General features: G+C 42.8%; 2 protein-coding genes across 2 annotated transcripts in view; one reads left to right on the forward strand and one right to left on the reverse strand.

The window, feature by feature from the left end:
- HSPA14 (heat shock protein family A (Hsp70) member 14) overlaps positions 1–12,017 on the reverse strand; it is a 42,905-nt gene extending 30,888 nt beyond the window's left edge. The window contains exons 1-4 of the mRNA XM_075857387.1: positions 11,845–12,017; positions 3,524–3,604; positions 3,056–3,138; positions 579–627 (exon numbers count right to left, since the gene is read on the reverse strand). Coding sequence (XP_075713502.1) covers positions 579–627; positions 3,056–3,138; positions 3,524–3,604; positions 11,845–11,901 — 270 coding nt within the window. The 5' untranslated portion in view covers positions 11,902–12,017. The remainder of the gene's footprint in view (positions 1–578; positions 628–3,055; positions 3,139–3,523; positions 3,605–11,844) is intronic.
- Positions 12,018–12,111: 94 nt separating this feature from the next.
- The window catches only part of CDNF (cerebral dopamine neurotrophic factor), a 60,947-nt gene continuing 48,956 nt past the window's right edge, over positions 12,112–24,102 (forward strand). The window contains exon 1 of the mRNA XM_075855076.1: positions 12,112–12,279. Within this exon, the coding sequence (XP_075711191.1) occupies positions 12,174–12,279 (106 nt within the window). The 5' untranslated portion in view covers positions 12,112–12,173. The remainder of the gene's footprint in view (positions 12,280–24,102) is intronic.

The raw sequence follows: 24,102 nt of genomic DNA on the forward strand, positions 1-24,102 counted from the left end.
AGCTCCTTCTCCCTGCGGGTATTGCAGTGAGAAGGAATAGGGGGTTCAGGACCCTCATTCTTGGATCGGTGGGGCTCCCAGCATTGGGCACCCCAGGGATCAGACAACCAGCTATCTTATGGATGGTGGTAATAAACCCCTTTAATTTACTTGTATTACAAAATCCTTCTCCCTTTGTGATTGGTGAGCTCCCCCTTCACTTTTTTCTTGTTGCTTATATAGCACCAAGATATTCTGCAGTGCCATACAGTCATTACTCACATCAGTCCAACTAAGCCACTGTGCAGCCCAGGTGAAATTGCAGTCACAGTTTAACCTGTACATGCTTTACGGTCAATATAATTTTACTGCCAGTCCTATCTCTTAACTTGGAGATATGGAATGTTTTAGTTATGGAGTTATGAGGAGGCTCCACTGCACATGGTAGGGTCTCCGCTCATAGATACGTCACATGTTTAAAGGTGAAGGTCCGCTTTAACGCAACTTTTGAGACCTGTTTATGGTAAAGTAAAATCACTAGAGATACTGGAATCGGCATGTTCTATTAGTATGGAAAACAATAAAAGGCATCTACTTACTGAACATTTGCTTTCAGAGATGTGTTTCTGGGCATGTGGGTCGTCAGAGCTGTCATGATATAAAAATGTCAGTCATACAAGCGAGCAAAGCTACAAATTCTCCACAGCCATCACAAAACCCATAACAATATGTATGAGTCTACTCAAAGGTGTTCTTTCACCGTATAGGTGATAAATGTATGATCGCTGGGGGCACCACCACTGAGACCCCCCCAGTTTAATAGAACGAGTGTCCTGACCCCCGCTGCTTCTCACTGCACAATCGCAGTGAGGATTTTGAATGGAGTGGCGTTCGCGTATATGCGCTGCCGCTACATTAAATTTCTAGGAGGCCAATCGAGCGCTGCACTCTACTGTTGAATAGAGCGGCAGCGCACATGCACGACTGCCGCTCTATTCAAAATCCTCCTCCCTGCGATAAGGAACGGGGGTTGAGAGCTCTTTTCTAATAATCAGTGGGAGTACCAGTGGTGGGGTGTTCAGCCATCATTAATTTATCACCTATCCGGTAATGCACCTAGTGGCATAAAACAAACAACAACCTTGAAGTAGTTGAGTGTAATCTAGAATTTTTAAAGCTTGTAACTTTACCGTCCATATTACCAGGTAATGATCCTTACACACAGTTCACCTATTTAACTTCTGCCCCAGCCTTTCATTAATCGGCCAATTGTACTTTAATCTAACCAGATGTTCACCTTAAATATTTGCATAATATGGATATTCAGGACGCAGCCATTTTTTATATTTCCAAACACTTGTATCCCCGCTTGTGCGCATACGTGACCGGCGCTCCATTCATTTCTATGGAGCTGCCGGACACAGACCTCAGAAGTCCCAGGCTTCTCATGGAGCACTTCAGGGGACTTTCAGATCCCTGTTCTGCTCATCGCTGGGGGCCCCAGCGATCACACATGTATCCCCTATCCTATGGATAGATACATGTGTTTTGTGGGACAACCTCTTTAACATACGGGTCAGTAAAATTATGCAGATACCACATATGTAAAGTTGTTTCTTTATGTTTTACTACTTTTGCACAATAAAAGCACTTATAGGAAAAAAAATGTTTATGCACCAAATTTCCAAGAGCCAGAACTTTATTTTTCGGTCGATGTAGCTTTAGGATGACTTGGTGGGACCAGTTATATTTTTCAATTGGAAACATTTTGGTGTACATATAACCCATTGATTAAGGGCTTAAAACAGACATTGTGGCCATATTGCAGTTTATGCAAAAATCTCAATTTGTGAATAGGCAATGTAGTAGGCTGGCCAGTGTTAGGCTTCGTTTACATCCGCGTCGGGACTCCGTTCATGGGTTTACATCGGCGCTTTCAGTCAGGGGAAAGCATGAACGAAATCCAAACGGATTGCATCACCATTGATTTCAATGGTGACGGATCCGGTGCAAATGGTTTCTGTTTGTCACCGTTGTTTAAGAGTTCCGTAGTTTTGACGGAATGAATAACGCAGTAGACTACAGTACTGATTCCGTCAAAACGACAGAACCCTGGCACAACTGTGACAAACAGAAACCATTTGCACCGGATCCATCCCCATTGAAATCAATGGTGATGCAAACGGAAACCTGTGGTTTCCGTTTGGATTCCGTTCATGGGTTCTTTCAACTGAAAGCTCAGACGGAACCCATGAACGGAGCCCTGATGCAGATGTGAACGAAGCCTAACACTGACAGAAAATCTATTATGAGTGGCCGAATATGCACATATGAATGCTCGTTTCATCGATCATTGGCCCGTGTAAAAGGGCGTATAGTGATAAAGCCTTCTGAAAAGTCACCTAAAAGTAACTCCAACAGAACGTGCTTGTGCAAAGTAGCAAATGATCAGTTCTAATTGACTGATCATGCCATACATGGCAAGTTTCTGCCGAAGACGAAAAAAAAAAATCCAACATCACAAATCACTCTTGGCAGTTCGACATCAGAAACGATTGCTTGCATATAATTTTAAACCGATGGTCAGCAGAAGTAGTCAAAATTGGCCATTTTAAAATTTATCTTAGGTGTATGGTCAACTTAAGGGCTGTATTAAGGTTGACAACATTTTCCAATTAAAAGCAGTACAACTGAATGCAGATCTGGACTATAATAGAGGTTGAAACTCAGGATCTGTACAAGACAAGTAATGCAGTATATTTACAAAGCTCCCTTATTTTTTATGTAGCTAAAACTTTATATAAATTATAAAATAGTGTTCAAAAGGTGGACATACATTTTAAGGCCTCTTTCACACGGTAGTATTTTGCATCTGCATTTATATTCCAAAACCCAGAGTGGGTCCAAAACACAGAAGAGGTACAAGTCTTCCCATTACACTTTTTCTCTGTGTAGGCTTCACTCCTGGTTTTGGCTTCCAAATACTGTAGCAAAATACTGACCAAAATACTACTGTGTGAAAAGGACCTAGAACATTGTTTAGGAAAAGCTTATTTTCAGACATCCGCTTTCTTACCTCCGTCCTAATATTTGTTTTACTTTCACCACAGTATTTGTTGCATTTCTAACTCTGGTTTGTTTTGCTGTCAGACCAACAATCTGTAAAAATACGAAAAATGACATCAAACAAGACAGATAAACATAAACACTGTTTGTGGGCTAGTTCACACCGTTTTTCAGCCAAAAACCATGCAAAATCACCTCCAATTGATTTCAATGGGCGGGGGAGGCCTTTATTTCCCCCACGAGCGGGAAAAAAACGCTTGTGAAAAAAAAAAAAGTGTCATGCTCTTTCTTCCCGAGTTTCTGTCTCTGACATGAATAGGAGGCAGAGAAAGCGGTTTTCGCTGCGTTTTTTTGTCCGCAAAAACGCAGCAAAGAAAGCGCAGGCAGGTCAAAATCTGACTTTTCTACCTGCAAAAAACTCCGTGTGAACATACGCTAAAAGAGCAGGAAAAAAAATAAACCGTGAGTGAAACCTTACCACTTCATTTTCCAAGTACCCAACAACTGCAGGTGTAACTCGGTCACCTGCATCATTGGCCACCACGTCAGCACGGCCATCCTGGAAGGAAACAAAAACTTTAATTCACATATGCATTATAAAAAGAAAAGCAATAGCTTTGTGTTAAATATACGGTTACTGAATATGAGAAGCTACAATCAGGTTTATTCACACTGCAGTATACAGCTTCACGTGACTGTATATTTAGAGCAAAAAATGCGATGGTATCCCCAAAGATTTTTGGGGAAAGGTTTCCACACATTCCCCTAATGGCCCCTCGTTTTACAGTATATGGCTTATAGACAATGTCATAGTACAGTTGTGTGAAAAGTCTGGGTTTGGAAGGGGTGGGAATGCCAGGAGAACATTACCTACTGGAATGCATAAAGCTTGCAGTAACATTTGGTAGGGGAGAGAACGGTCCGGGCCATTCTTCAGTGTTTGAGTTAGGCCCCTTATTGCCAGTTAAGGGTAATGTTAATGCTTCAGCATACAAAGGCAGTTTTGATAGTTGTATGCTTCCAACCGTATGGAAGTCTTTTTCCTGTTCCAGAATGCCTGCTCCGCCATGCACAAAGCAAGGTCCATAAAACGCGTGGTGTGAAAAGTTTGGCATGGCCTCAAGCCCATCAAACACCTTTAGGATGAATTGGAATGGCAACTCAAAGTGGAACCTTCTTGTCCAACATCAGTGTATGACCTCACAAATGCTGTTTTGGCTGAATGGGCAAAAACACCCACAGACACACGCCAGTCTTATAGAAAGCCTTCCCAGAAGAGTGGAAGCGGTTATAGCCATAAAGGGGGTCAACTCCATATTAATGACCATGGTTTTTGAATAGGATGTCCAACAAGCTCATATATGTCAGGCGTCCACATATTTCTGGCCAGATAACGTATCTCCAGTTTTTACGACCTTCAGAAATATTAGCTAGTCTTATAGAATTTATACTTTAGGCGGTTCAAGATTCCCAAGTGGCAAACACGTGCAGCACCAGGCAGAGTTGCTAAAAAGCTTGGCAGTGAATATGCAGAGGCTGAGATGATGATCAACCAATTTTTGTCTGACAGAATGAAAATTCATCACAAGATCAATAATTGTTTGGGTTGAAGCCAATATAATTGGGCTGCCCAATAACCTACTTAGTTTCAGCAATGACTAACAAGCTGCAGGGAACCGTAATAGGGTATTTACAATGCACGAGAGCTGTGAATGTGCCTTTTCTAATGATCCTTCTGCAGTGGTGAATAAAAGACGCTTCTGAGCAGCAAACAACATAGTTTTCAAGGACAAACACCACCTCTCAAGATTTAAAAACACACAACCTGCTCTTATTCGAAGTTTCGTTCACATCTGCGTTGGGGTCCCATTCTGACATTCTGTCTGAGGTTTCCGTCAGAACGGGACCCTGAACAGACAAACTGACAAGAACGGAAAACAGAGGTTTACGTTTCCATCACCATTTATTTCAATGGTGACTGATCCGGTGCCCGTGGTTTCAGTTTGTCTCTGTTGTGCACCGAACCCGTCGTTTTGCCGGAAGCAATAGCGTAGTCGACGACGCTATTGCTTTTGGCAAAACTACGGGTCCGGTGCACAAAAGAGAAACGGAAACCACAGGCAACGGCTCGTTACCATAGAAATCTATTGTGATGGAAACGGAAACCTCTGGTTTCTGTCGGTGTCAGTTTGTGTATGCTCAGGGTCCCGTTCTGACGGAAACCTCCGACGCAACGTCAGAACAGGAACCCAACGCAGATGTGAACGAAGCCTAATTGATAGTTTTATTACAGGTGACATTTGTCGGTGCCACTACATTCGACATCTATGGGGCTGACAGAAACAGCCAACTGCTGTACCCGGATGTTTCCGTCATTCCCATAGAATTTTAATAGAGCGGCAGGGTGCATGCTCGACCGCCACTCTATTCAAAGTCCTCGTCACTGCAGTCGAGCAGTGAGGAGAAGTGGGAGATTTGGGACACCAAATCTAGTGATCGGTGGGGGTCCAGCGACCAGACACTTATCACCTATCCTGAGGATAGGTGAATATTTTTATTTAACGTCCACTGGACAGTATTGTGCATGTGCCCAGCGGGCTCATTTTAACCCCTTAGTGACCACCAATACGCCTTTTCACGGCGGCCCAGTCTAAGCCCTACTCGACTGTCTGCGCAAGAGGCTCGTCCTAATAGATTGCCTGTCAGAGTTACACTGATAGGCAATAATGCTTTAGTATATTAAAGAGGCTCTGTCACCACATTATAAGTGGCCTATCTTGTACATGAAGTGATCGGCGCTGTAATGTAGATTATAGCAGTGTTTTTTTATTTAGAAAAACGATCATTTTTTATGGAGTTATGACCTGTATTAGCTTTATGCTAATGACTTTCTTAACCCGTTAGTGACCGGCCCATAGTGTTTCTACGTCGGTCACTAACGGGCCTTATTCCGATGCAATAGACTTTTTACGTCGCTGCATCGGAATAAGTAAACAGAGCAGGGAACTGACAAATCTCCCTGCTCTCAGCTGCCAGATCTAGCTGAGGGCTGGGGGCGTCCCTGCTTGAACGTGTGAGATCGATATTAGTATCGATCTCACTCGTTTAACCCTTAAGATGTGGTGCTCAATAGCGTGCACCGCATCTGAGTGCTTTTGGAGAGGGAGGGAGCTCCCTCTCATCCAACTGACACCCGGCGATAAGATAACCGAGTGTCTGTGTCTCCGATGGCAGCCGGGGGCCTAATAAAGGCCCCCAGGTCTGCCTGTCGTGAATGCGTGCTAGATCAGGCCTCTGGCATGACCCAGCAGATGCCTGTCCGTTTTACACGGATAGCCATAATACACTGAAATACAGAAGTATCGCAGTGTATTATAAATGCGATCGGATAATCGCATAGTGAAGTCCCCTAGCGGGACATTTTCCCCCTTACAAACTGCTTTATTATTAACAAATATTTGTAAAATAAAAGTAAAAAAGTTAAACATATTTGGTATCGCCGCGTCCGTAACGACCCCAACTATAAACTTATTACATCATTTAACCCACACGGTGAACGTCGTAAAAAATAAAATAAAAAAACTATGCAAAAATTGCGGTTTTCTTTGAATCCAGTCTTAAAAAAAAATGTGATAAAAAGTGATCAAAAAGTTGCATCTACTCCAAAATGGTACCGATAAAAACTACAAGTTGTCTCGCAAAAAAAAAGCCCTCCTACAATTGCATTGGTCAAAAAATTAAAACGTTACGGCTCTTCAAATATGGAGACACAAAAACAAATAATTTTGAAAAAAAAAAAGTGTTTTCACTGTGTAAAAGTAGTAAAACATACAAAAACGATACAAATTTGTTATCGTTGCAATCGCAACAACACACTGAATAAAGTTATTATGTTATATATACCACACGGTAAACGGCGTAAATTTAGGACGCAAAAAAGTGTGGCGAAATTGCAGTTTTTTTTCTATTTCCCCCCAAAAAAAGTTAATAAAAGTTCATCAATTAATTCTATGTACCCCAAAATGGTGCTATTAAAAATTACAACTTGTCCCGCAAAAAATAAGACCTTATACAGCTATGTCGATTGCAAAAATATAAAAAGTATTTAGCTCTTTGAATAAGACGATGGAAAAACGTAAAAAATGGCTCGGTCATTAACGGCTAAAATAGGCTTGTCATTAAAGGGTTAATGGACAACTGGGCGTGTTTTACTTTTTGACCAAGTCGGCGTTGGAGAGGAGTGTATGACACTGACCAATCCGCGTCATACACTTCTCTCCATTCATTTATACAGCACATAGTGATATAGCTATATCGCTATGTGCAGCCACATAAACACACTATAACGTTACTGCAGTGTCCTGACAATGAATATACATTACCTCCAGCCAGGATGGGATGTCTATTCAGAATCCTTACACTTTAACACAATCCCGACACTACAGCACAGCAAGCGTAATCTCGTTTTAAATGACAGTTTACAGCGTAATCTCGCGAGATTACATTTGCTTTGCTGTAGTGTAGGAATTGTGTTAGCGAAGTGTAAGGATTGTGAATAGAGATCACGTCCTGGCTGGAGGTAATGTATATTCATTGTCAGGACACTGCAGTAACGTTACAGTGTGTTTATGTGTCTGCACATAGCGTTGTAGCTATATCGCTATCTGCAGTGTAAATGAATGGGGAGAAGTGTATGACGCTGATTGGTCAGCGTCATACACTCCTCTGTACAACGCCTACTTGGCCAAAAAGTAAAACATGCCCAGTTGTCCATTAAGAAACTCATTAGAATAAAGCTAATATAGGTCATAACTGTCAAAAATGATTGTTTTTCTAAATAAAAAAAACCAATCACATTATGTACAAGATAGGCCACTAATGTGGTGACAGAGCCTCTTAACCCGTTAGTGACTGCCCCAGTGTTTTCACGGCGGTCATTAGTGGGCTTTATTCTGATGCAATAGACTTTTTACGTCGCTGCATCGGAATGAGTAAACAGAGCAGGGAGCTGTCAAATCTCCCTGCTCTCACCTGCCAGATGTAGCAGAGGGCTGGGTGCGTCCCTGCTTGAACGTGTGAGATCAATATTAGTATCGATCTCACCCGATTAACCCCTCAGATGCGGCGCTCAATTGTGTGTGCTGCATCTGAGTGGTTTTGGAGAAAGGGTCGGAGGTCCCGCTCATCCAACTGACACCCGGCGATACGATCACCGAGTGTCTGTGTCTCCGATGGCAGCCGGGGGCCTAATAAAGGCCCCCAGGTCTGCCTGTATTAAATGCCTGCTAGGTCATACCCGAGGCAACAGGCATAATACACGGCAATACAGAAGTATTGCAGTGTATTATAAATGCGATCGGATAATCGCATAGTGAAGTCCCCTAGTGGGACTAGTAAAAAAGTAAAAAAAAAATAAAAAATGAAAAACCCACTTTTCCCCCTTACAAACTGCTTTATTATTAACAAACAAAATAAAGTAAAAAAGTTACACATATTTGGTATCGCCGCGTCCGTAACGACCCCGACTATAAACTTCTTACATAATTTAACCCGCACGGTGAACGTCGTAAAAAAAAACGTGCAAAAATTGCTGTTTTCTTTGAATCCAGCCTTACATTTTTTTTAATAAAAAGTGATTAAAAAGTCGCATCTACTCCAAAATGGTACCAATAAAAACTACATGTCGTCCCGCAAAGAAAAAGCCCTCATACAACCGCATCAGCGAAAAAATAAAAACGTTACGGCTCCTCAAATATAGGAGACACAAAAACAAATAATTTTGAAAATAAAGTGTTTTCACTGTGAAAGGCCGGATTCACACGAGCGTGTGCGTTTTGCGCACGCAAAAAACGCTGCGTTTTGTGTGCGCAAAAGGCACTTAACAGCTCCGTGTGTCATGATCATATGGTGCGCGGCTGCGTGCTTTTCGCGCAGCCGGCATCATTATGACACTCCGTTTGTATGTTTGTAAACAGAAAAGCTTTTCTGTTTTCATTCATACTTTTCACTGCTGTTGCGCGAATCACGCGCGTCCGACGGAAGTGCTTCCGTTTGGTGCGCGAAATACGCACAAAGAATGGACATGTCGTGAGTTTAACGCAGCGGACTCACGCTGCGTAAAAATCACGGACTGTCTGCACTGCCCCATAGACTAATATAGGTCCGTGCGACACGCGTGAAAATCACGCGCGTTGCACGGACGTATATCACGTTCGTCTGAATAAGCCCTAAAAGTAGTAAAACATACAAAACCTATACAAATTCGGTATTGTTGCAATCGCAACAACACTGAAAAAAGTTAGTGTTATTTATACCACACGGTAAACGGCGTCAATTTAAAACGCAAAAAAGTGTGGCGAAATTGCTGTTTTTTTTCTATCCCCCCCCAAAAAAAGTTAACAAAAGTTTATCAATAAATTCTATGTACCCCAAAATGGTGCTATTAAAAATTAAAACTTGTCCCGCAAAAAACAAGACCTTATACAGCTATGTCGACGCAAAAATAAAAAGGTTATAGCTCTTGAATGAGATGATGGAAAAAAACGTATAAAATGGATTGGTCATTAAAGGAACAGTGTCATCACAATTTTTTTTAAAAATATGTTAAAGATGTTAGTGCTTTATTAAAAACGTTTATATTTATTTCTGTGTTTGTGTTTTACTTTTTCTTATTTTTACATTTTTTTTTCCCTATGGGGGCTGCCATTTTTTTTCCCATTTCTGTATGTGTCGATTAACGACACCTACAGACATGGAATACGGCAGCTCCAGTCCCATAGGGACTGCGAACGGGTCCCGTCCCATCCACTTCTGTGTACGCCGTCTGTGTGGGAACTGCGCATGCGCCGCTCCCACACAGTCCAATTTGAAATGCGCGCCGTTCGGCGCCATTTTCCTGTGGACCGGAAGTCGTGGCCGGACAGTAAGATTACTACTTCCGGTCTCGGCTTCCGGACTTGTGCACTTGGACCAGCGGCAGCAGACGGAGCGGACGGGCCGGAGGGAGCCGCGGCGGCAGGAGCAGGTAAGAGATTTCTATGTATGTTCGTGTTTGTGTGTGTTTACTACTGTATGTAAACCTACTACACTGTGTGTTAGCTCAAAAAAATGGCGACACACAGTGTAGGAGGTTAGACCGTTCAAACCCCTCGTTTATCCCGGCACTAGCCAGGATAAAGGAGGGGGGGATTCTCAGAGCTCACTAGAGCGAGTGTTTTCCCAATTTTGCAATGCTGCAATTTTGGGAATAGCTCCATCTAGTGACCAGCACTGGGAAATATTATAAATTAGAATCTAATTTATAATATTTCCTGACTCGTGAAAAAAATAAAAAAAATTTGAACAATGTTTAATAACCTACACACAAAATGTTTAATTTAAAAAAAAAAACATGTTTTGCTGGCAACACATTCCCTTTAAGGTCTAAAATAGGCTGGTCATTAAGGGGTTAAGTAGTTAAGTATACCAAAGCAGATCGCATAATAAAGTCCCCTAGTGGGACTAATAAAATAAGTAATAAATGTGAAAGATTAATAAAAATTACAGTTAATAAAAAATAATTTACTAAATCCACTTTTTATGGGAAAAGTGTAAAAAAATAAATAAAACTACACATATATAGTCACCGCAACCGTAATGACCCAAACAATAAAAAGTTAATATGTAATTTAAACCGCAAGGTGAACACCGTAAAAAAAACAATGGCGAAATTGCTAAGTCCCACGTACATCTCGTCCCGCAAAAAACAAGCCCAAAAAAATCAATACGTTGACGGAAAAGTAAAAGAATTACGACTCTTGGAAAGCGACGATGCAAAAACAATTAGTTTTAGTTCAAGTGTTTATATTGTACAAAAGCGGTAAAACATAAAAAACCTCTACATATGTGGTATCGTCGTAATCGTACCGACCCATAGAATAAAAGTAACGCGTTATTCACGTCGCACAGTGAACAGAGTCAATTTAAAACGCATAGAACGGCGGCGGAATTTCAGGGTTTGTTTTCTCTATTCCCTCCCAAAAAAAAGTTAATCGAAAAATGATATTTACCCCAAAATGGTGCCATTAAAAAGTACAACTAATCCCGCAAAAAACAAGACCTTATACAGCTATGTCGAAGGAAGAATACAAAAGTTTTAGCTCTTTGAATGAGACTATGGAAAAACGAAAAAAATAAATAAATAAATAGCTTGGACATTAGGGCCTAAAATAGGCAGGTCACTAGGGGGTTAATGACTTGTGGAGGTCTGAACTCGGGGACCACTCACTATCCATGAACAGCTTCAATGAACTAATGGCTACGAGCAACTCATTTAACTTTGTGAATTTGTCTTCAAAACGTCACCTAGTCAATAGAAATGGAAAGTGGAGAACTACAGTCTGTATGCAATGAAGGAAAGACACAGCAATGCATATAGAACTATAGGGGTGCATCACTATCAGCTGCACTGGGGCTCTGGTGCATGTGGGGCCCAATACTCCCACATAAGGAGCGCCGGTATTATAAACGACACATGACAGTGAGGAGGGGGCGGGGGGCCCGTTACAGATTTTGCATCATGGGCCAGGAAATCCCTCGTCTATGCGGGTTTTCTAAAATAATAAAAGCAAACCACCCATATAAAGGGATTCTTAGTGGAGGGCACGTTAAAAGATTGAATGGAATGTACCACAGGCTCTATTTCAACGACCGGTACTGATGAAGAAGATATATCGAGCTAATATTCATATACTTGTATTTCGATTTTCTTATTGTAAGATAGAAGTCAGAATGCAATACTCCAGCCCATCACCATCTCACCTTATATACGCCAACACACGCACACGTGCAGCCCAAATGTACACCGATCGCCGCCATGCCGGTGTCTGGCAATAGTCAATCTTGTCTGGCCAATGCGGACACAAAACTTTGAGTAGCAGCAACCAATAGAAGAGCAGAGGAGACCTCACGTTGCCGCTCACTTCTCTAGCACCCAACCAATCACGGTGAGACAGTATAGGATGGGAGGGGCTAAACCTCCGTACTTGACGTTATATCCGGCGTTACGTCATTTAGCTGTGTGGTAGCGCTGCGCGGGGCTTGTAGTGGGCTCTGAACCGGAAGAAGAACAGGCGGCTGTGGCTGCCAATATGATACGTGTAGAACTGCTGACAGGGAGGACTGCGATGAAATGGCTTGGGCTGGGCCTATTTTGGGCTTTGTCAGTAAGAGCAGCTCCTCAGGCTGAATGTGAAGGTGAGGCAGGTGTGCTCTCTGCTGCATGGCCTGCTGACCCGAGTGCTGTGTGTAGTGCTGGCAGCATGTGCATGGTTCTAGCTGCCCCTCAGTATATTGCCGTAGGGCTTCATGGCCTGGTCATATTCGAGATCCATTTGGTCTCGTTCACATACGGAAGTGGATACAGACGCAAAATACGAATTATTTTAGCTCTATTTTCGTCCGTATAGGTTCCTGTTTCTGTCTATAGACCGTATTGACTTGCACGGTAAGAATATGGCATCAGCTAGAACAGGCTGTGTATTAGAAATGAAGGCTAGATATAGAAGAAATACGCTAGAAACTAGTGCCTATATTTTACACGACAGATTGAACTACAGTCCTGTAAATAGCTTCACTGGCTAACATTAGCTTCATGTTCCAGGTTCTCCAAATATGGACGTGTGACCTGCTTGTGTGAATGAACACCAATTTAATGTCATGCAGATGCCCCTTCTCAATGTACAATGCACCCGTATTAGACTGTACCCCCCCTCAAATAAAAAATTACTGTGGTCAGATGTTACTTTAAAGTCTATGGTAAAAGATGAGAGCCTAGGTACACAGCGTTTTGTAGTGTTTTTGGGGGTCAGTGTCTTCTTTTCAAAACGCAGCATACATTAGGTATGGAGTTTTCTAGTGTCTATCCCTAAGGCCCTGTTCACACTGAGTTTTTTTACGCGGAAACCGCACCGCAAAACTCCTCAAAAACTGCCCGAAAATGCCTCCCATTGATTTCAATGCGAGTTGGACGAGTTTTTTACCGCGAGTAAAAAAAACGCGTCGGGGAAAAAAGAAGCGTCATGACCCATCTTGAGGCGGTTTCCGCCTCCAAAACCCCATTTCAATAAGTCAGAAAGAGGAAAAAAACGGCTCGACGAGTGTTTTGACGAGTTTTTGTCAAACCACTGTGCAAAAACCGTCTGGAGCAGTTTTTGCAGGAGGAATTTTCCTCCTGCAAAAAACTGTGTGTATGGTTTAAGGCCCTGTTCACACGGAGTTTTTTGCTGGAGGAAAATTCCTCCTGTAAAAACTGACCCTGGAGGTTTTCATTTTTGACGTGGTTTTTGACGTGGTTTTTGAGGCGGTTTTCCAGGCGGTTTTTCAGGCTGTTTTTGCCGAGGTTTTCACACGCATGAGGCTGGGTTCACACAACCATGTTACGTCCATAATGTACGGAACGTATTTCGGCCGGAAGACCCGGACCGAAGACAGTGCAGGGAGCCGTGCTCCTAGCATCATAGTGATGTACGACACTAGGAGTCCCTGCCTCTGCGTGGAACTACTGTCCCGTACTGTAATCATGATTACAGTACGGGACAGTTGTCCTGCAGCGAGGCAGGGACTCCTAGCGTCGTACATCACTATGATGCTAGGAGCCCGGCTCCCTGCACTGTCTTCGGTCCGGGTCTTTCCGGCTGAAATACGTTCCGTACATTACGGACGTAACATGGTCGTGTGAACCCAGCCTGAGGCCTCATGCACACGACCGTATTTTTTCCCACCCGTAAATACTGGCGTAAATACGGGTCCGGTGTCACACGTATTCCACCCGTTTTGCACCAGTATTTACGAACCCGTGCTCGTAAATATGGGTCCGGTGTCACACGTATTCCACCCGTATTTACGAGCACGTTTTTGGCGGCAAAATAGCACTGCACTAATCGGCAGCCCCTTCTCTCTATCAGTGCAGGATAGAGAGAAGGGACAGCCTTTTCTGTAATAAAAGTTAAAGAAATTCATACTTACCCGGCCGTTGTCTTGGTGACGCGTCCCTCTCTTCACATCCAGCCCGACATCCCTGGATGACGCTGCAGTCCATGTGACCGCTGCAGCCTGTGATTGACCTGTGATTGGCTGCAGCGGTCACATGGCCTGAAACGTCATCCAGGACGTCGGGCCGGATGTCGAGAGAGACGCGTCACCAAGGCAACGGGCGGGAGACCGGACTATAGGAAGCAGGAAGTTGTCGGTAATTATGAACGTCTTTTATTTTTATTTTTTACAGGTTTATACTGATCGGTAGTCACTGTCCAGGGTGCTGAAACAGTTACTGCCGATCAGTTAACTCTTTCAGCTCCCTGGACAGTGACTATTTACTGACGTCGCTTAGCAACGCTGCCGTAATGACTTCTATGGACTGTCCGTGCCGTTATTACGGCCTGAAATAGGACATGTTCTATCTTTTTCAACGGCACGGGCACCTTCCCGTGAGAAAACGGGAAGGCACCCGTCGCCAATAGAAGTCTATGAGCCCGTTATTAGGGGTCGTAATTACGACCCGTAATAACGGGAGTTTTTACGGTCGTGTGCATGAGGCCTGACATCCTTCTGTCAACGGATCTGTCACCATTGAAATGAATGGTGATGCAAACGGAACTTACTTCACACTTGCCTTTCCGTTGAGGGGTTCCCCTGACTGAAAGCACCGACGGAACCCCTCAGCAGAAACCACGCTGATGTGAACAGGCCCACATTAAAAAAAACATTGTTTTCTGTTTGCATCATCATTGACTTCAATGCTGATGGATCCGTTGCTAATGGGATTCCCTACACTGCCGTATTGGTTCAGTCGAAACGACAGAACCCTTTGCACAACGGGGACAAACAGAAACCATTAGCAACGGATCTGTCACCACTTCACACTTGCCTTTCCGTTGAGGGGTTCCCCTGACTGAAAGCACCGACGGAACCCCTCAGCGGAAACCACGCTGATGTGAACAGGCCCACATTAAAAAAAAAAAAGTATACTTCTTGAATCAATTTCCCAACATCAATGTCCATTCGGTGGTACACCTCTGCTGTCGTCATTTCTGTTCCTGAAATGTTAAAAAAAAATAAAAAAGAGATGACATACATGAACAACTGCATAACAAAATTAAAAAATCTAAAAAAAAAATCTAAAAAAAAAATGCACATCTCCATACATGTATAGCATGTATGGAACATAGGAGCAATTGCACTTACTTGTATTCGATTTGGATGCAGGACTTCGGTTTTCTGTATCCCTGAGTTCTGTCCACGATGTTTTTCAGGCTCCACGAGCAGACAGGAAATGACAGCCCCTTGCTGGGCTGGACTAGCAGCAGGAGACGACTCCTGCAAGAAACTCCTCCAAAACACTCGGCAATATACTCGTCAGAAAACACCTCACTAGTTCGAGGTGTTTTTTGACGTGTCCCCATTGCTTTCAATGCGGTTTTGGACGCGGAAACCGCATCAAGAAGGGTCATGTCCCTTCTTTTTGCCGCGAGGCGTTTTTTTTACTCGCGGTAAAAAAACGCCTTCGTCTCCCATTGAAATCAATGGGAGTCATTTTGGGTAGTTTTTGGCGCGTTTTCCGACGCGTTTTCCGCGTCAAAAAACGTGTCATAAAACTCCGTGTGAACAGGGCCTAAAGAGGCTCTGTCACCAGATTATAAGTGGCCTATCTTCTACATAATATGATCGGCGCTGTAATGTACATAATAGCAGTGTTTTTATTTAGATAAACTATCAATTTTGACAGAGTTTTGACCTATTTTAGATTTATGCTAATTACTTTCTTAATGCCCAACTGGGTGTTTTTTAACTTTTGACCAAGTGGGCGTTGTAAAGAGGAGTGTATGACGCTGACCAGTGACCAATCTGCGTCATACACTTCTCTCCATTCATGTACTCCGCACATAGTGATCTTGCGAGATCACGCTGTGCTTTCACTTACTCACACATTAACTTTACTGAACTGTCTTGAGAGTGAATAGACATCACTACCAGCCACGACGCGATATCTATTCACAATCCTCACATTATGTAGAAGATAGGACACTTATAATGTGGTGACAGAGCCTCTTTAAACAGCGCCAGGACAAAAAGCATGTCCAAAATGACACTAAATATATTTAAAAAAAGCATGTTACACAATTGCTGGCGTTTTTAAATGCGTTTTATAATGTAGAGAAAAACCCTGATTTAAGAAGGTCTTACATTTGTCTGAAATCCTCATTAAGGCCCCATGCACACCACCCTGGTTTTCATCAGGTAATTACGGATGAAATTGCGGACCTATTCATTTCTATTGGCCACGGACATCTTTCCGTATATTTAGAGATGTGTGTCTGGGCTGTAGAAATGATTCGCCATATATAGAACATGTCCTATTCTTGTACATACCTATACTGATCTAGACCACAGACAAACGTCTCAATAAGCATAGGCACATATCAAAGCGTAGAAAATCAATACCTGTAAATGTATGTGAGGACATATCCAGGAAAATATAATAATACACAGTACAAAATATGTACCATGCAAAATACAAATACTTTATTGAATATATAATAAAAACAGATAGGCCATCAAGACCTAAAATGACATACAATTAAAATACAATAGTGTGGTGATGAGTAAGGACTACAAATTTAGGATATATGAAGGGAAGGACACCAGTGTTCAGCCCCCAGAATGCCCCCCCCCCCTCTTACTGGGAGTTAATGCAAAAATTGTGGGGGATTTGGTGCACCCACTGCTGGACCAGGGTTACCACCTCTACCTGGATAATTTTTATACCAGCGTCCCACTCTTCAACTGCCTCGCTTCCAGAAGTCCTGCGGCATGCGGCACTGCTAGAAGAAATCTGAGAGGCCTCCCTAAGACACTGCTTGGGCAAACACTCAGAAGGGGTGAGAGCAGGGCACATTCTAGCAGCAACATATTGTGTGTCAAGCACAAGAGAGATGTCCTTGTATTGACAACAATACATGGCCGCACCAGTACCCATGTACCTGTACGAGGTACCAGTACAGAGACCCCCAAACCAGACTGCATCCTGGACTATAATAGGTACATGTCAGATCAAATCCTGAAGCCCTACAGCTACATGCGGTGTGGTATAAGAAGCTGTCCGTGCACATCATACAGATGGCATTATACAATGCGTATGTGCTGCGTCGATATTCAGGCCAGAGGTGAACTTTCCTGTAAAATTCTTCTGTTACATGCTGATATTGCAGTGGGTTTTCCAAGGATTTCACCAATTGCAACACAAATAGAGATAAATGTATGGCTTCAACAGATCTACAATTTTTTTATTTTTTTTTAAAACCAACCGCATACCCTGAAGTCTGTGCTCTCTCCGCAGTATGTGATTAGGGTTCAGAAAAACTCTATTTACCTTTACTGCACCAGTGTTGTGGATTTTATATACCACCTATGTGACATTTTACAGTTATTTATAGGTAAAACAATTAGGGTATGTTCACAAGGGCCCATTTATAGTCGTTTAAAAATTGGAAGCAGAACGGCTTCAAACATCTGCCCGTGGATTGCAATGGGAAAAACGGTGTTCTGTTCCGATGGGCCGTTTTTTCGGGCGGCCGTTTTGAAAAACGACCGCGGAAAAGAAGTGCAGGTCACTTCTTGGGACATTTTTGGAGCCATTTTTCATAGACTCTATTGAAAACAGCTCCAAAAACGGCCATAAAAAAACGTCGTGAAAATCGCGAGTGCCTTAAAAAAAACTTCTGAAATTCAGGAGCTGTTTTCCCTTGAAAACAGCTTTGTATTTTCAGACGTTCTTGAGTTTGTGTGTGAACATACCCTTAGTGTTTGTGTTGGCGAACTAGAGCTTAGAGGAGAGTGTATAGACTTGTACAGGCGTCAGACATCCAACTGCATCTTATGGGCCTCATTCACACTGCTAAATTAGGACAACCACAGAATGATATGGGCCCATGCTGTACCAGAGGATGCAACCAGCAAGTGTTTATTTGAAGCATTACACATCACCCGTTAAAATTGTGGAGCCTGTTGTCTATGACAATGCTGCACCCGGCGACATGTCATTATAAGTTCACCGTTGTGCAGCCTCTGGCTTTGGGCCTGTAATTTCAAGCAGAGGCACCGTCAAAGTAGTCTGATAGCAGATTTTTTATTCTCCACGTTATGTATTCTAGTTTGTTTTAAACTAATAAAATATAATTTATGTACGTGTGCATGTGTTTTTCGGATATGAAGTATATTGCCTGCTTGTGTTAGACAGTCTTTCACCACTTTTGGCTCACACCGCTACATAGGCACGATAAAACTTGTCTCCTTTACTCCTATCTAGAGGTGTTATCGGTGTGGAGGATGGGGGGGGGGGGCGGAGCTGTGACGTGCTCTCTTTAATTATCAATTAATAAATATAATTTGTGTTATTAAAATGCAAAACCCCATGTCATCTCATTATTATTAGAGGGTGGTTACTCCTTGGTCGAGGGGGCTGTGTTCCATTACTTCCTGAAGACTGTAATAATCCTATATGTTTCTGTCAATTACCTCCTATTCATTTAAGATTCCATAAAGCATATACACCCTTGCTGCACTGTCTATACAGGAAGGAAGTGTGTATCTCCAATATCCTGCCTCTGCAATGCTGGCTTAGTGTTGCTTAGCAACAGGCGGTGCCTACTCTTCATTGGTAGAAGTTGTGGTCATGTGACTTAGCATACCTAGACTGAGAATCCAAAGCCATTGGTCGGGAGGAGTGTGCTCGCCCTGTTAGGGGGGAGGCACCATCCCCTTATACAGCAGACAATGTGAGCACACTCCTAGCCATGCTGTGATCACACCACTTGCAGAAATCTCTAAAATGAATTGAATTTCCCCTGATGAATCCTTACAGGCTAATCTCATGTTAAAACGCATAGAGGCACACTACTTGTTATATTTTAGGGCCAGGACACTAGGCAGGTCTTTGTATAGAGAGGGTGATCGTAAACAAAGGCCCTTTTCAGGGCTGGTACACTGGGTAGCGATCTAAATTTAAACATAGACTCCATCTGCTTCTTTTAGTACAGTGTGACTTCTCGGCTATACCTGTTGTTGCCCTTTTTTTGCCCTAGTACACCTGCCTGGATTTTTATTTTACTTAGCCCCTTAACCCCTTCAGGACTGAGCCTATTTTGGCCTTGGGGACTAAGCCGATTTTCTCAAATCTGACGTGTTACCTTATGTAGTAATAACTCGGGAATGCTTTTACCTATCCAAGTGATTCTGAGATTGTCTTCTCGTGACATATTGTACTTTGTTAGTAAAAAAATTTGGTCGATTTAAATGTAATATTTGTGTGAAAAACACCAACATTTTGAGAAAATGTGCAAAAATTTGCATTTTTCTAAAATTAAATGTATCTGCTTGTAAGACAGACAGTAATACCACACAAAATAGTTACTATTTCATATAGTCCATATGTCTACTTTATATTTGCATAGTTTTTTGAACATTCTTTTATTTTTCTAGGACGTTACAAGGCTTAGAACTTTAGCAGCAATTTCTCATATTTTCAAGAAAATTTAAAAAGCCCATTTTTTCAGGGACCGGTTCAGTTCTGAAGCGGCTGTGAGGGCATTAGAAAGACCCCATAACTCACCCAATTTTGAAAACTGCACCCCTCAAAGTATCCAAAACAGCATTCAGAAAATGTTATAACCCCATAGGCGTTTCTCAGGAATTAAAGCAAAGTAGAGGTGAAATTTACAAATTTTATTTCTTTTTGCCAAAATTCATTTGTAATACAATTTTTTTCTGTAACACAGAAGGTTTTACACGAGAAATGCAACTCAATATATATTGCCTAGATTGTGCAGTTTTTAGAAATATCCCACATGTGGCCCTAGTGTGCTTATGGACTGAAGCACCGGCCTCAGACGCAAAGGAGCGCCTAGAGGATTTTGGGGCCGACTTTTTTTTTTTTTTGAATATATTTTAAACACCATGTCCAGTTTGAAGAGGTCTTGTGCCAAAACTGTAAAAAATAAATAAATAAGTGACCCCATTTTGGAAACACCCCTCAATGAATTTATCTAGGGGTATAGTTAGCATTTTGACCCCACAGTTTTTATGCTAAATGTATTTGAAGTAGTCTGTGAAGATGAAAACTCAGTTTTTTTTCTGAAAAAAATATAAAATTTTTCATTTTCACAAGGCATAAAGGAGAAGTAACACCCCAGCATTTGTAAAGCAATTTCTCCCGATTACGGCAATACCCTAAATGTGGTAATAAACTGCTGTTTGGACCCACAGCAGGGCTCAGAAGAGAAGGAGCGTCATTTAGATTTTGGAGCGCTGGTTTTGCTGGATTAGTTTTCAGAGCCGTGTCATGTTTGCAATGAGCTGGAGGGACCAAAACAGTGGAAACCACCCAAAAGTAACCCCATTTTGAAAACGACACCCCTCACTGAATTTATCTAGGGGCATAGTTAGCATTTTGACCCCACAGTTTTTATGCTAAATGTATTTGAATTCGTCTGTGAAGATGAGAATCCACTTTTCTTCTGAAAAAAACGTAGAAATTTTGAATTTTTACAAGGAATAAAGGAGAAAAAACACCCCAGCATTTGTAAAGCAATTTCTCCCGATTACGAAAATACCTCATATGTAATAAACTGTTGTTTGAACCCACAGCGGGGCTCAGAAGTGAAGAAGCGCTTTTTGGCTTTCGGAGCTAAGATTTAGCTGAAATGGTTTTTGAGTGTCATGTCGCATTTGCAAAACCCTGAGAGACCAAAACAGTGAAAATACCCCCATTGGCAAACTGCACCATTTAAGGAATTTATCTAGGGGTAAAGTTAGCATTTAGACCCCACAGGTCTTTTTCAGAATTTATTACAATTAGGCCGTGAAAATGAATATCAACATTGTTCCCACTAAAGTTTTAAATTTTCACAAAGAATAAATGCGGAAAAAGCACCCCAACATTTGTAAAGCAATTTTTCCCGAGTACGGCTATACCCCACATGTGGTCATAAATGCTTTTGTAAAGGATCTGCCAGGCACAGCTTCGGGGTTAACGCCCATAGATAATCAGTCTGCACCTGCTTCTATGTCTGTGAAACTGACTCCATCTTCCACCACTCAGGGTGGCAGGCTTAGAAGTGGGAGAACCTATCACAGTCTGGCCAGACGGAGCTAGCTCCCGCCCTCTGTCTATTTATACCTGCCTTTCCTGTTCCTCCTTTGCTTGTGATTCTTCTCGTTTGGTTTCCTGGCCCTGCTGCAGCTTCTTGTACTATTGGCCTTGCTTCATATTGACCCCGGCTTGCTGACTACTCTCCTGCTCTGCGTTTGGTACCTCGTACTCTCCTGGTTTGACTCGACTTGTTCACTTCTCTTGTTGCTCACGGTGTTGCCGTGGGCAACTGCCCCTTTTTCCCCCTAGCTCTGTGTACCCTTGTCTGTTTGTCTGTCGTGCACTTATTGAGCGTAGGGACCGTCGCCCAGTTGTACCCCGTCGCCTAGGGCGGGTCGTTGCAAGTAGGCAGGGACTGAGTGGCGGGTAGATTAGGGCTCACTTGTCTGTCTCCCCACCCCCGTCATTACAGCTTTTTTATTAGAAATTAATTAACCCTTTCTGGTCTGATCCATTTTTTGATTTTCACTCCCCGCATTCAAAGAGCCATAACGTCTTTATTTTCCATTAATAAAGTGGTGTGAAGACTCATTTATTGCGGGACCTACTGTAGTTTTTATTGGTACCATTTTTTTTACGTACAACTTTTTGAGCACTTTTTATAAAATTTTTTTTTAGAGCTGAGGTGACCAAAAAACAGCAATTTTGGTGCTAAATTCTTTATTATTTACAGCGTTCACCGTGTGAGTTAAACAATGGTATATTGTAATAGTTCAGACTTACGGAAGCAGCGATAGCAATTTTATTATTTTTTTTTTTTTTTACATTACTTTAGTGAAAGAATTGGGAAAAGAGTTTTCTTTTGGACTTTAAATATTTCTTTAATTTTTTTCACGAATATCTTTATTTCCTTTTTTTTTTTTTTACACATTTTATTAGACCCCCTAGGGGACTTGAACCAGCGATCATTAGATCACTGGTAAAATACACTGCAATACTAATGTATTGCAGTATATTGACATTTTTACAAGCTCCTGTAACAGCGCTGAGCCTGTACACAGCTGACACCCGCAACGTATGGCACAGGCTCAGCGCGTGAGCCCGCTCCATACATTCCCCCCCCCCGCACACCACGACATGCTAAGTCGTGGTGCACGAAGGGGTTAATGCGCAACGGGTGGTGTGGAGTGAAAATTAACATTTTCCACTGATATGCCATTTGAGTGCACAATATGTTGTGCCCAGTTTGTGTCACTGAAGACAAATACCTCATAAAATATTAATCGGGTTCTCTCGGGTATGGTGATGCCAGATCTGTCGGTGTAAACTTCTGTTTGGGCACGCTGCAGGGCTCAGAAAGGAGGGGGCGGCATTTGGGTTTTGGAGCTCCGATTTTGCTTGGTAATAGTTCTGTTTGGCGTTTTGCTGGTATTTCATTTTATAATGTGGGGGCATGTGTAAGCTGTGCGGAGTACATCAGGGGTATAATAAAAGTATAATAATGGAGTAAATAAATAATCTGCAGATATGTGCTCAGTGTAGCACTGCTAAATGGTGCACGATCTTTAAACTTTTATAAAACATTTTTATGATCTTTTTTTACTTGTCCCTCTAGGGGACACTTAGACTTGCAGCTCTGATCGCTGCTGGAACACATTTCACTACCTACGTCGTAAGTGCAAAGACAGACAACACAAGACAAGGGCACACAGAAGCAAAGGGGAATAAGGGCAGTTGCCCACGGAAAACCGTGAGCATCAGTCAGTGGTGAACGAGCCAAATCAAACCAGGAGAGTACGTAGTAGCAAAACAGAGCAGGAGAATAGTCAGGCAAGCAAGGGTCAAAAGGTTACAGCGGTCAATCCGGTAAATAGCAGAGCCAGGAAACAGGAGAATCACAGGCAAGGAACATGCTGCAAGTGAGGGTATAAATAGACCAAGGGCGGGAGCTAGAGCCGTCAGGCCAGGCTGTGATAGGTTCTCCCTCTCCTCAGCCTGCAAGCCTAAGTGGAAACAGATCACGTTACTCTAGCAGACCTTGGAGCTGATGAAGGCTGATTAACCCCGGGCGTCGACACAGAACCTGTGTCAGGCAAACCCTTTACAGTAACCCCCCTTTTATGAGGGGCCACTGGACCCTTCCTAGGTGGGCCTGGCTTGTTGGGGAACCGAAGATGGAACTTCCTGAGCAATATACCGGCGTGAATATACCGGGCGGGTACCCAAGTCCTCTCCTCAGGCCCGTATCCTCTCCAATGGACCAGGTACTGGAGGGAGCCTTGGACCATCCTGCTGTCGGCTACCTCAAATTCTACCCCATCAGGAGTGAGAACATGGACCGGAGGTTTCCTTGATGTAGCCAAGGACGGGGAGCAGCCTTTCAAGAGGGAGGCATGGAACACGTGTATCTGAAAAGATGGGGTAACTCCAGCCGGAAGGAGACAGGGTTGAGGACCTCAATGATCTTGTACGGCCCTATATACCGGGGAGTAAATTTCTTGGACGGAACTTTAAGGCGCAAATTTTTAGAAGACAGCCACATCGGATCCCCGACCACAAATAGGGGGTTAGTTGAACGTCTTTTATCTGCCTGAGTCTTTTGGATGATCTGGGACGCCTCAAGGTTCTTCTGAACCTGGGCCCAGACTGTGCACAGTTCCTGATGAACGACATCTACCTCGGGATTGTTGGAACCACCAGGTGTAACGGAGGAGAACCGTGGACTAAACCCAAAATTCCAGAAGAAGCGGGAGACCCCCAACGAGCTACTGACCCGGTTATTAAGAGAAAATTCAGCGAGGGGAATGAAGGAGACCCAATCATTTTGACAGTCTGAGATAAAACACCTTAAGTATTGTTCTAGAGACTGTTTAGTCCTCTCCGTTTGGCCATTAGTTTCAGGATGGAAGGCCGAGGAAAAGGACAGATCAATC

Source organism: Rhinoderma darwinii, chromosome 3 (assembly GCF_050947455.1).
Source record: "Rhinoderma darwinii isolate aRhiDar2 chromosome 3, aRhiDar2.hap1, whole genome shotgun sequence".
In the NCBI taxonomy this organism is placed as follows: Eukaryota; Metazoa; Chordata; class Amphibia; order Anura; family Rhinodermatidae; genus Rhinoderma; species Rhinoderma darwinii.